The 13,027-nt window shown below is 43.1% G+C and overlaps 1 protein-coding gene across 1 annotated transcript in view; it reads right to left on the bottom strand.

The window, feature by feature from the left end:
• Window positions 1-6,869: 6,869 nt before the first annotated feature.
• Window positions 6,870-13,027, bottom strand: part of TMC1 (transmembrane channel like 1) — a 69,061-nt gene continuing 62,903 nt past the window's right edge. Inside the window, exons 17-20 of the mRNA XM_081213619.1 lie at window positions 10,131-10,256; window positions 8,878-8,956; window positions 8,651-8,765; window positions 6,870-7,151 (exon numbers count right to left, since the gene is read on the bottom strand). Of these exons, the coding sequence (XP_081069745.1) occupies window positions 6,991-7,151; window positions 8,651-8,765; window positions 8,878-8,956; window positions 10,131-10,256 (481 nt within the window). The 3' untranslated portion in view covers window positions 6,870-6,990. The remainder of the gene's footprint in view (window positions 7,152-8,650; window positions 8,766-8,877; window positions 8,957-10,130; window positions 10,257-13,027) is intronic.

The raw sequence follows: 13,027 nt of genomic DNA, 5'->3' as shown, positions 1-13,027 counted from the left end.
CAGCACAGCACACCACTGCATGCACCTATGCTCACATCCTCAGTAACTGCATGCACAGTACATGTCTCTGATACCTGGGTGCCATAATTCAGAGGTGCCATGAATCTGAAAATGTATACATGAGTTGTCCACATGTTCTGTTATCCAATTATATTGCAGGAAAGCTTCACACATGTGACAATCAGGAGCTAATCATGTATAGAGAATGTTATAAAGGTTTATTGGATTTTGTATTCTCTGCCCAGTCTTTCGGAATACTGGGTATTCACACAGCTGCATGGGCTATATCTGAATCCTTTCCATGCACTGTGTGTCTTCTTTTTGCTTGAAGAATCGGCATTTTTGTTGCAGGATAACAAAACGACTTGGTCATGTTCCTCTCTGATTTCTATCTTCTGATCCCAGAGAGGCAGAGGAAGTCTTGAATCAGTGTCCTGTATCACTTTTGGATTAAATGAAGGTAAACAAACCAATGACTGATGCTCATAATTATGATGTGAATGTAGTGTTGGTTTGGTTTCTGGTGATCTTAGAGTAGTTGTAGAACATACTTTGGATGGGGGTGCTGGAGGGGTCACACTCCAACATTCGATTGCTCTTTTGGGGTCCATAGGCCATGTTCAACTTCTTCTTGTTCTAACTTGTAAACTTACCTACTAGGCTTTTTGTGAAATGTATCCCACCCCTCCATCAATTTATCCACCCAAATTCTCATTCTGCAAAAATGGGCAGAGGGAAAAGGAGCATTGAAGTGGGAATAAAAGTAAGTAAAAACAACAGCAGACAATACCACTGGGAAAACATGGTTCTGGAACTGCCAGTGGAAGTTCATGTTTCCCATGAGTCCCTACAGTGGATACTAGGACTCCATGAAGCCAAGGAGAGTGAGGGCAATGCTTCTTGCATTCACCCCAGGGGCTCATGGGAAAGAAAATGAAAGGAAAAGTGGCAACTGCTGGCTGCTGGGGCTGTGATGACCCAGGATCTGGAAAACACACAAAAACAGCATTTAAAATAAAATCACCAAAAGAATTCCTGTTAGAACTTTCAACCAGTCTTAATTTCAAGTAATTGCTAGTGATGTGATAATTTCTCAAGGGGTAGATGCAGCCAGCCTTTGGGGGGAAAGACAGAGGAATGATTATTTTTCCTTGCAGCTTTTCTCAACATGGCCAGGTAGCAAAGAGGAAAGCTGCACCAATTTAATTTCTGTCTATGGTAAAGTGCTTAAAAGCAGCACCGGCATCTTGTTGCGGGAGGAGGTGGAGCAGGCAGATGTGGAAATGCCCATGAAGAAGTCGGCTTTAAATCCTCTAGGGCTGGGGTGTACAAAGGCATTACAATGTGTTACATTGCGAACCTATAGGCATTTGCTCAGAAGCAAGTGCCATTGAATTCAGTGGATTTGCTCCCAGGAAAGCAGTCCTAGGTGTGTAGTTTTATGTCACAGAACATTAAGCCATGACCGGAAAAGTGCTGCTTGACAGCTAGGGATAAACATTGGATGGAAACACCCTGACCAAAACAACCACAGAACCATGAAGCGAGAGCCTGATAAAACTCAAGCAGCTGTGAGTCACGCAAAGTGGGCATTGGCAGAAGGAACCCAAGGTGCTCCCGCTTCTTGCCCAGGTGCTTCTGTGCTTGGGCAGCACCCAACAAAATGCATCCTAAGCACACTTGGAAGCTCAGCTCCATCAACTTCCTACCTTAATGATCAGTGACAGGTCATTTTCTCAAATCATGGCAAGAAATCTCACAAAGGAAACTGGTGTTTTTAATCAAGGCTTCACCCCTAGACACCCCAAAACACACCTGCTGGTAGCTGACTGGTGCTTCTTTGCTTCAGCCCAGGAATGGATTAAGAAAGTTGCTTTTGGCAGACCAGGGGAGCAGTGAGAGAAACTGGATCAACCTTTATTTCTTCATACAAAAGATCCCAGGTTTAACCCTTGGCATCTCTTAGAGTGGGGACAGGCTTCTGTTAGAGGCAGCAGAACCTCAGTTAGTTAAGTAATTTAATTGCTTTTTATTGATTTGGGGGGGCAGTAATAATAATAATAATAATAATAATAATAATAATAATAATAATAATAATAATAATAAATCTTGCTAAAGGACTCAGTATATTGTCCTAAACCTTGGTTTTATATACTCCTCAAAATCGCTTGGAGTTGCAAAGTGATCTCAGAGTTGGAGAACTGGGGAGATTCACACTGACTGTCTGCTTTTTAAACATATGAAGCTATTCTTCCTAAAACAGTCACCTTTGGATGTTCATAAAATAAATTATTTATTTTGAAGGTGAAACATTTAATAACAGCCCTAGACCAGACACCAGGGAAATGTATAACAAACGGGAAGCCAAAACACAAATCTTTGCAGAGACAAGAGCCCATGAACAGGATGAATCCAGAAACAAGCTAAATATTTAAAGCTAAAAATCCCCATAGTTTAAGGAAGGCATTGTGCAAATAAATAGAAAACATCTGTTGAATTTTTCTTCATTACAGCTTGAGGGGGAATCAGTTGCTATTGTGAAATGCCCAGATATATTGACCATGCAGGGACTCAGTGTCAGATCAAATGCTTCACAACTAACCAGCTGATCACAACAGAAGAGGCAAGATAAACTGTTCTTAATAAAACATTCTACATAATGAGCAGCTAAAGTTGCTCAGGGCAGCAGATTCGTTTTCACAGGTGTGTAACGTCTCAACACAACTGAGTCCTTGTTGCAGGTAAATCTGTAATGTGAATGACTTAAGCCCTCTTCGTGCCTTCAGTCTGAATGAACCAAGTGGTCTGCAGCAGCATGTACGATAAGCCCTGTCCCCTCGATGATGCTCCAGCACCAGGCACAGGGCAATGCAGGATTGGTGCATGGGGACATCTCACTAAGGCAGAGCATGCAGCAGTGGAATCAATGCTGCTCCTGCATGCAAGTTTTGTGCAATGTCCACTCAACACCATCCACATCATTTTCCTATTTAATCCAGATTGGGGGGGGGGGAATAAATCACAGCAGGAATGGTAAATCTGGATATAATGGGATGGTGTTCTGATGAAGATGATGTCACGTGGATGCTGCAAAAATCTTGCATGCTGTCACGTGGGGGATGCCCTCCTCTCCAAGGCGCCACTGCCCACCTGCTTGCCATCTCCCTCTGGACCAAAACCGCACAACTGTGCAGCAGAAGAGCTCCATTTCCCTACTCTTGTCATTTCTTGCATGCTCAGAGGTGAACAGGCATCAACAGGGGAGAAACTGCTGGACCAGGAGAATCCACAGAATGGCAAATGTGCCCTGCTGCAAGGGTTTGGGTCTTGGCAGGTGTTCAACAATGCCTGATCCACATTTCTAGATCAGGTCCACCTAGTCCAAAAGTGGACAATATGACATTTCTGGAACCTCATATACAAGATGTAAAGATGATGCTTCTGGTATAGCAGCTATGGGGAACCTGTGGCCCTCCAAATGTTGCTGGACTCCAACCAGCCCCATCTAAGCAGTGCTATTTTTCTAGAAAAAGAGGTGCCGGAACTCACCATGAACACATCTCTAATTCTCTTAGAATGGCAATGGTGTCCATCTGAGAAGGGCTGGAACTGAGTTCCAGCAAGTTCCAGCTGAAAAAAGCCCTGCATCTAAACATGGTGCACATCTAAACATAACAGCTATTGTTGTTTAGTCATTTAGTCGTGTCTGACTCTTTGTGACCCCCTGGACCAGAGCACACCAGGCACTCCTGTCTTCCACTGCCTCCCACAGTTTGGTCAAACTCATGTTGGTTTCTTCAAGAACACTGTCCAACCATCTTGTCCTCTGTCATCCCCTTCTCCTTGTGCCCTCCATCCTTCCCAACATCAGGGTCTTTTCCAGGGAGTCTTCTTTTCTCATGAGGTGGCCAAAGTATTGGAGCCTCAGCTTCACAATCTGTCCTTCCAGTGAGCACTCAGGGCTGATTTCCTTAAGAATGGATCGGTTTGATCTTCTTGCAGTCCATAGGACTCTCAAGAGTCTCCTGCAGCACCATAATTCAAAAGCATCAATTCTTCGGCGATCAGCCTTCTTTATGGTCCAGCTCTCACTTCCATACATCACTACTGGGAAAACCATAGCTTTAACTATACAGACCTTTGTTGGCAAAGTGATGTCTCTGCTTTTTAAGATGCTGTCTAGGTTTGTCATTGCTTTTCTCCCAAGAAGCAGGCATCTTTTAATTTTGTGGCTGCTGTCACCATCTGCAGTGATCATGGAGCCCAAGAAAGTAAAATGCCTCCATTTCTTCCCCTTCTATTTGCGAGGAGGTGATGGGACCAGTGGCCATGATCTTCGTTTTTTTGATGTTGAGCTTCAGACCATATTTTGCACTCTCCTCTTTCACCCTCATGAAAAGGTTCTTTAATTCCTCCTCACTTTCTGCCATCAAGAATGTGATTTTGGCCATCAAACTCCATGGACAAAGACAACAGGCATATAAAACATAACAGTGTGTCCTTTTAAAATGTGGGGTTCTTTTTTAGGGGGGGGTTATTGGGTGGTTGTTGTTTTTATTTTGATTATGTATTTTGTGGCTTTATATTTTGATTTTATTCTGTGGACCATCCTGATACCTCTGGGTATATAAATTCAATAAATAAATAAATAATAAAATAAACAGAATGCCTAAGCATAGAAGTTCATAATAGTTGGCATCTGTATTTTGTGCAAGCACATTGTTACAAACAATTACTGCCAGACCTCTCTCCGAGGGCTTCTAGCAAGAGGAAACTTGTCATCTCCCTAGAAGGTGGGGCAGAGATCAGGGCAACCTGAAGCCTGTGGATCTTATATCAGCTAGCCTCTGTTGTCTCAGGCAAATAATAGTTAGTAAACTGCCATCTTGTCTGAAGTATTGTTTCCTGACCTAAATAAATGTTACATATCCTCCAAGAATTTGTCAGGGTGGTGGTGTTTGTTAAGCCGTCTAAGCTATGTGCATCTTGGTTCAACTATGTCAACAAGGTATCAACGAATAAAAATGGAGCCGTGAGCTTAGCCAAGCCAAGTTGAGAGCTGCCCTCTGGTGGTTCTGTGGTTTCATTACATACAGAAGTGAAGGCACATAAAAACAACAACCAGTGGGCTGTTCATAACAAGTCATTTTTGTATAAAGCAGTGTTTCCTCCAACTGTTTTTGGACTACAACTCCCATCGTTCCTAGCTAGCAGGGCCAGTGATCACACTGCTATCAAGGGAACTTTTTCTACCCACTCCTTTTCATCTCTAAAACTTACGATCTAGATAAGAATTTATAAAATTAAAAACCCTTGAAGTACACACAAAAATATCTTTGTATTTTTTAAAAAGAAAACATACTGCAGCCTTTAATCTTTACAGAGAGTACAGTTTGTAATATTCTCCAAATTACATCCCAATTAAGTTAACGAAACTTGGAAACTTAATTCACCAGTATGTCTAAAGTGCTCCAATACCTTCACATGAGCTTGTGCAGGAGAACTTCCCATTGCATTTTAACCAAGGTGTTGGGTAAAATGCATTGCCATCTACAAGCACTCAAATTAGAAGTCAGCATTCCTTCTCTACAACTCACTTCAAAGCAACACTGGCTTGGATTCTAACAGCTTCCCCCCAAAAGGCTTTTGTGCCTCTCCCTTTCCTTCACTACCCCAACCCATTCCTGAGGAACGGGGAGATTCTCTGGAACAGTAGGAAGAAGTCAACCCCAAATGAGGAGAGCTTTTCACACATGCAACACAACCTTTGAACTCAAGCCATGAGGGAAGGCTTTAATTTTTTTAATATATATAGAGTTGATTCACAAATATTCACAAAGATTTGAAAGTCACTAAAGTATTCAGGTTTGTTTGTGGTTTTAGACAATGCTAGCTCTTCTACACAAATATTTTCAAAGCAACAGCACACTGCACACTTCATTTTCTTTACATTCTAATGGCATAAGTTACATAGCCACTTGACTTTCAGACTTCTAGCTCTGTATTAATGTGTATTTGCACCTGGCTTGACCTGCTACTGCCAGCCACTCAGTGACACTGGCCCCCATTCTCTCCTGGACTTGAATCGTGGCCACCGTGGCTCATGAAGCTAGGTCCCAGCCATATCACCTCTGAAATTCCTGCTTGTTCTAACCCCTGCATCTTTCCGTGAGGGTGAAACATCTTATTGGATACTTCCCTTTACTACAAGTACGTGGAGTCTAATGTTGTTTAATGAGTTGGAACACTTTGCTTATCAGTAATTTGGAGGTGGTCCTCATATGCTCAGAGACTTTGCGCCTGTTCATCGGGGGAGATAGGAAGCCCAGAACACTTGTTCTTTAGATGTCCCTTTTATGAAGAGGCACGTAGTGAGACCATTGATCCCCTACTGGTGAGGCTCGCTGACCTCACAGAAAAGCAAAACTTTGACCTTTTCCTGTTAGGCATAGATCATAAGATGACCCGGACAGTCGCCAGATTCTGCGTACAGATCTGTAGGCGCAGACCATCCCCCGACCCAAACTAGGTCGTTAAGATAATCCCCAAACTCGGTTCCATGGGTGACTCTGGGTCATCTCTCTGTGGTAGCTTATCCTAAAGTTTTAAGTGTCTATACGCTTATTGCATTTATAAATTTTAAATTTATTGGTGTACATTGTTTTAAATGTTTGTTTTCCTTCTGGGATTGTACCTCCAAGTGTGTTTTATAAGCTGGCCTCCGACCGTAATCTGGAGGTGGTTCTGGCGTGTTCACTTCGGCAGCACATATACTAGAATTGGAACGATGGAGGTGGTCCTTCCTTGGCGACATGCCTGCAAAGTGTGGGCTTCTGGGAGTGTATCCATTCATGCCACTGACCCTTGGAATAAGGTTACCAGATTTTTTTCAATGAATCTGGGGACACTTTTCAACTTCAATGGATTTTGTGTGGGGACTGAGTTGAAAATCTGGCGACTGTCACCGGGAAACGGGGACATCTGGTAACCTTACCTTGGAGCCGCTGGCCGGGTCACTGCTATCTGTGGGGGAGGCGCAGGGCCACCTCGTCCTCTGCCACAGGGAGGTTGGCTTCCATTTGCAATACCTGGTTTTCCTTCCTTCTGTTCACCTGGCTTTTTCTTGGTCTCATTTGCTCCTTTTTCTTTATCTGAAAACATTGTTGGGGGGAAAACAGGACTTATTTTTTGAACCCAAAGCCAGAATGCAAATTCTGGACTGAAACATGGCACATGTAAGACATGCTTCTGTGGTTGGCACCTAGTGGTCAAAGGTTGGAACTGAGTCTGCTCTAGGCCTGTGGTCTTGGGAGGGGTTCCAATATGGACAGCAGACTAAAAACTGTGTAACAGAAACAAAGACATGAAACTAGTTATTGTTTCAGCCTACCTACGTTATAGCACCCTTCACAAACATTTGCCAAAAAGGTTAGGCTGCAAAGGAGCGACAAGAGTATCAGTAGTTTCTTATCGGGCCTCTGCTTCAAGCAAAACAATCTTTGATGTTCTGACTGAGCTGAGAGAAGGCAATTGCAAAGCTAGTTTGAAACCAGCTAGGAGGTCTTGGTACAGTATGTAAGGCATAAGACATTGGACTTCGTGCAGTTCTCCTCATCCTGATAGGGAACTGCAACTTCCATTGGTCCCAGCCAGATTGCCAAGAATCAGGAATAATAGGAGTCCAAAATATCTGTAGGATGCAGGACTGGAAAAGACTGCATTAGGATCCTTCATTCATGCATAACATGAAAGGATGTCACATATGTTTTTTGGCTGAGAGACTGCTAATCCCGCCCACCAAGGTCTTGTGGCCCCCTGCCCACATTAGGCAAGTACATCTGTAAAGAGAAGCCTCTTAAGAATGGACTTCTATGCATAGATTCCAGAATGGTGGAAAGTCTAATCTGTGGAAAGCCATTCTGTAGAAGTCTAATCACATTGGTTTTCCTTTGCAGATCCAAATGCCTGGTGCATGAGCATTTGGGGGGCTTCTGCTTAGCCCCACAGCCCCATTCTACACCCCCTCTATCTGTCCATCCCCCAAGCCACAGCTCCCCAAAAGACCTATCTGGAGACTTGGGAAAATATCCTGAACACCCCCCAACTGTCCCGATAAAACTGGGAGATCCTGTTACTTCACACAAAAGTACAGCAGACATTTTAGGTGCCATGATCTCACCCCACCCCCAAAAAGCACTTTTAAGGGCTGAAATCTCGCATGAGTCATGTGACTCGTGCAGGAAGGTAGCCCCAGAAGACGGCACCCCGGTTTTTTGCTTCGAAATGTTAGAGGGTATGTGAACAATGGGACAAAGCTGAGTTTCTGGAGGGTTCTCCTAAACTAAGGTGATCTTCACCTGGTTTTCAACAATCCTCCTACCCATCCCACATCCTACAGAACAGCCATCTGCAAAGGCTTTTCAAGGGGCACAGATGGCTGCAGTGCAGAGAAGGAAAAAAGAAAGTTTTCTTTTGTGAATTCCCTTCCATTCACTTCTCTTATAATACCGAAGTCAATATCATTTTCTCTGTAAATCTCCTGCAGTTTGTAAACTACAAGTCCCAGAATCCCTGGCAGGAAATGATGCTCTGTGCATCACTGACAGCTGAGGAGGCAGCTTCCTGTAATGGCTTTCAAAGTGTTCCTCACCTTGACCCTCTTTTGGATTGCTGGGTTTGGGCGCTGTCTCAAAGGGGTTTTCTTCAACCTCCCCCCGCGCTTGCTGTGCCTTTAGTTTGTTCCTCCTTTTGTTTTCCTCAGCTTGCTAATGTGAAGAACAAAAGTCAACATCCCAGAATTAGTCTCACGAATAATCACCATCTAATGAGAAGCAAACAAACTAAAAACCCTATAACAATCTTTTGCAGCATCCTTACATTTTGCAATTTCTTCTTGAGCTCGAGATTCATATCTTGGTACCCTTTTGATATAGCGTTGAGGTAGTAGATACTCAGGCTAAATGGGGGAAAACCACATATGCTATGTCACATAATTATTACAACCATTAAAAACCACTTTTAAAGTAGAAATAGGGAGAAATTTCATTCAGTTCGCATTTTGAACCAAAACAGTTATTTTTCTGTTATTTATTTTATTTCTTATCTGCACTTCACCATAAGGCCCCAGGGTGGTTTACAACAAATTTAATATTAAAATCAGCTAAAACTAATTACTGTCAAGGGAACAGGGTGGATCTTAAAATAAATATCTCATGTGCCAAAGTCCAGGGTAAAGAGGCTAGCTTTTGAAATTCACACTTCTCTGAATATTTTGATATAGTTCTCTAATGACAATATGTATATTAGAGGAAAGTGTTAATAAAACTGCATATATTAATGAAAATAATGTACAAAATGCAATATATAAGAAGAAATTTCTTTCACTTGAGAGAATCCAAAATTGACAGATTCATGCATCTCTATTTTAAGCAGAGTGATATAACAACCATCTTCCCTACCAGAAGCAGATGCAAGTGAATTGCACCCTAGACAAAAACTATGGTTTGATGTTTCTGGAGTCCTTGCAACGCTGTGTCAAGTACTACTTTTACACAACCACATCCTTTAGTTGCTATTTCATCCTTGAGGCATCTCCCTTGCCCCCCACCCCCGTTTAGCTGCTTTAAAGGAACTCTGAGGTGAATAATCTCAGAATTCTGGCAGGGATGGCCTAAGAGATGGTCTTGCCTGAGGCCAAAGACAATATGGCATCCCCTCACCCACTCCTTCCATTGGCAGGAGCCAAGTGGCCTGAAAGATGAATTGTACTTCTAACACTAGCAGTGGAATAGCATCTTCCACCACACCTGAGCGTAACAAGCAAGTTTAGGGAGTGTATGACAGGCCTGAGGCACACAAAACTGAGGAAGGGAACAGCTGGTGGGATCAGGAAGAAAGGGGGGATGTTGCTGTGCCCCCTGCCAGCTTCTGCTCCTCAAGGCAATTATCTCAATCTGCCTAACAACAGAGCCAGCTTTGAATTCAGGGGCCATTAAAAGAGAAGTCCACCTTCCCCGCCCTCCATCCCTTTAGCCCTCCTGCCTCCACTGGGTAGTGAATGCATTCTACATATGTCTAAAAAAAATGGGGATGTATTTATTTTTAAGCATATAAATGTGTACTGTACATACACCATCAGTAGTATGAAGGGCAGGATCACACCAGGGTTTGAGAGAAGTCTGAAAACCTTCCGAAACCAGGAAGGGAAATCATGCTCCAGAGTTTCTCCAATGACCTCAAACATTCTGGTTTTCCCGCTGTTAGTGCAAAGAAACACAGAGATAAAGAGTGGGAATGTAAATAGTGTTTTTGTTAAAGTAATACTAATAACAAATACAAATATTATTTATTTGTGTAGCTGAAGCAATTACAAAAAACCACGAATAATTCACAACCATAGTAATGCCAGAATATAACCCAATCAGTCTTTATTGCTACCAGATATATTAAACCACTCAAGGAGTTTTAGCTTTTGGAGGGGTCTTCTAACAACTCTCAGCACCGTTAACAAATTACATTTCCTAGGATTGTTTTTTTTGGGGGGGAACAATGACTATAAAAATGGTATAACAGTGCTTTAAATGTATACGTAGTGCAAATGTGGCAGTTCACGCAACTGAATGCCTATTCATCTTTTCAGAAAGGGTGGGGGGGCCTCCATCCCCAAATACCCCTGTTATGTACCAAGCTTGGATCCTAGAACAATAGGCAAGTAGGATCCTAGAATGCAACAACTGATTGGCTGGCAGGAAAAGACCAATCAGGCTCCAGGAGGGAAGCAGAATCAGCCAATCAGACGGGACTCATTGTGTAAATAATGTACATAAAAGCCTGAGGTTTGGGGCGCAATTCAATCACTGTTTTACAAGCGGCAATAAAGAGCATGAAATCACTACAGGACTCCAAGTATATTTCAACCCCCCACGAGGAAAATTAGATTTCACAGAGGAAGATTGTGGCCTAGCCTTTTCACTGATACGTTAATTTTCTGTATGTTGGAATTAGGCGTGCATGAGCTTACACCAAAAGTCAAGGCATTCTCTCTAATCAAGTGGCACACATGGCAGTGGTTTCTCCACAGGGCTGAGGGAGCGCCAGGCGCATCTTCCTTCCTACGGCCCAGGGCAAGTGGCAAGGCAGCAGCTCACAGGAGGGAGAAGAGCAGGGCCTTGTTCACTTCCCTCCTGCTCACGGACATTCAGGCAGGGGCACCCACATTTGCAAGCAACTCAGGTGAATCCTGAGAACATCTGGAGAAGAATTTCATACTGCTGACCCTCCTGCATTAAAAGAGCCCTGGAGGGTATTACACATTCATTTGTTATGGGGCTGTCCATGAAAGTGCCATGTGCTGTTTCATGTGCGCTTTTTACAAAATAATGCAAGAGTGGAAGCAGTTAATGAGACAGGAGGGTCGTTATATCCTTGCACAAGTTCTGGGGCTGCACAGATACAGATCCACCTCTAGATGTCACACGTGGCTTTCCATAATTACAAATGAAAACTAGCGTGCCTCAGCACCCCCTGTTTTCTAGCTATTGACTTCCTTGAGGTCTTTTCCAGATTTTGAAGCAAAAGAGCATGTTAATGAATCTGGGCCTTATCTTGAGTCTCCACACAGCTCAGTAATAATTACCGGTATTGTTGTTTACATCAGTGGCCCTTTGCTGAGTAAGAATATTGCCAAGACCCACAGCCACATGGCACTGCTGTGCAACCCAGGTGAGGGATGTTTTGGTGGGATGGCGGTGCCAGGGCAGGGTTGTACTTCCTGTTTCACCTCAGGCGGCAAAGAGGGAAGCACTGCCTCTAACTGGAAGGGAAAGAGATAGGGAGGTAGCATTCTAAGTATTTGGGGAAGCAGTCTAGGCCAGCACTGGGATACTAGATCTAGCCAGCAGGCCAGGACCTGAAGGTTGTGGACATGCTCCAGTTTACTCTGCATCCAGTGAACTCCCACTGCAGGTTTGAGAAGCAGTGCGCACACAATGTTTGCCACAATCCATATTTGTCCCTACTCCTTCCTTATCTTTCCAACATAAATATCCCTCATCTAGCCAATCCCAGTAGAGCTTGCTATCTGCCAGCCCAGCTTCCAAAGAAACAATCAGGAACTCACTTGAAGTTGTCAATAGTTTCTTTGTAGCCATGTCCTTAATGTCTGCCCCAAACGTAATGTCACATATCACATCAGATGTGGGGCAGGTGGGTATGATCTGAGAAAAACAGTCTCTCGGGCCAAACAGGCCTGTGCCAGGCAGTGCAGGAGAATATGCACAGTTGTGGAAGTGTAGCACCCTGCTTGTGGTTAACGCTTAGCTGGAATGAAATATTCAACGCAGCAATAGAGAAATTAAAATAATTATTTATTTGTCAGACAAATAAATGAGAGGCACAGTGGTATATGGTTACCAAGCTCTGGCCTGGCTCCTGCCATTATGGCCAGCCCTTATATTCCCTTAATCCAGCCCCCTTTGCTCCTCCTGTGGCTGCCTCTGTCCAATCAGCCTGGTTGGATTTCCTATTGGCTGATTGCTATATCCAATCCTAAAAGATACACCCACATCCTCCTGTCCTTATATGGAACACAAACAGCTATATATTGTTACATCTATAAATGACAAATAAGTAGTAATATATCTTACATGTGTCTCAACAAGGAATCTTAATTACCAGCTCACCTCTTGCCCTCCCTGCCCTATTGCCTTTTAAAACAAATGGTTAATCTTAAATTTTTATCTTAAACATATGTCAAGGATCTTGAGTTTCACATCAACATTGAAAGATATCCTTCATTTGAAGGTTTCTCTGACAGCTAATATATCTGGACAGCATTTGATGGCGTCTTCTTGTCTGGCAAGAGGCTGAGCTCAATGGCCCCTGTAGTCTATTCCAACTCTAGGACTCTATGATTCTATGAAATAAGAATCTAACATCTAAATTTGTTACTTTCTAAATCCTTTGCATAGTTACATTTAAGCCAATATATTTAAGCTAATATATTTCATACATTATCATAGGTAACCTT

Source organism: Podarcis bocagei (genome assembly GCF_964188305.1).
Source record: "Podarcis bocagei genome assembly, chromosome: 11".
Lineage (NCBI taxonomy): Eukaryota > Metazoa > Chordata > Lepidosauria > Squamata > Lacertidae > Podarcis > Podarcis bocagei.
This window is presented reverse-complemented; position numbering and strand designations above follow the sequence as displayed.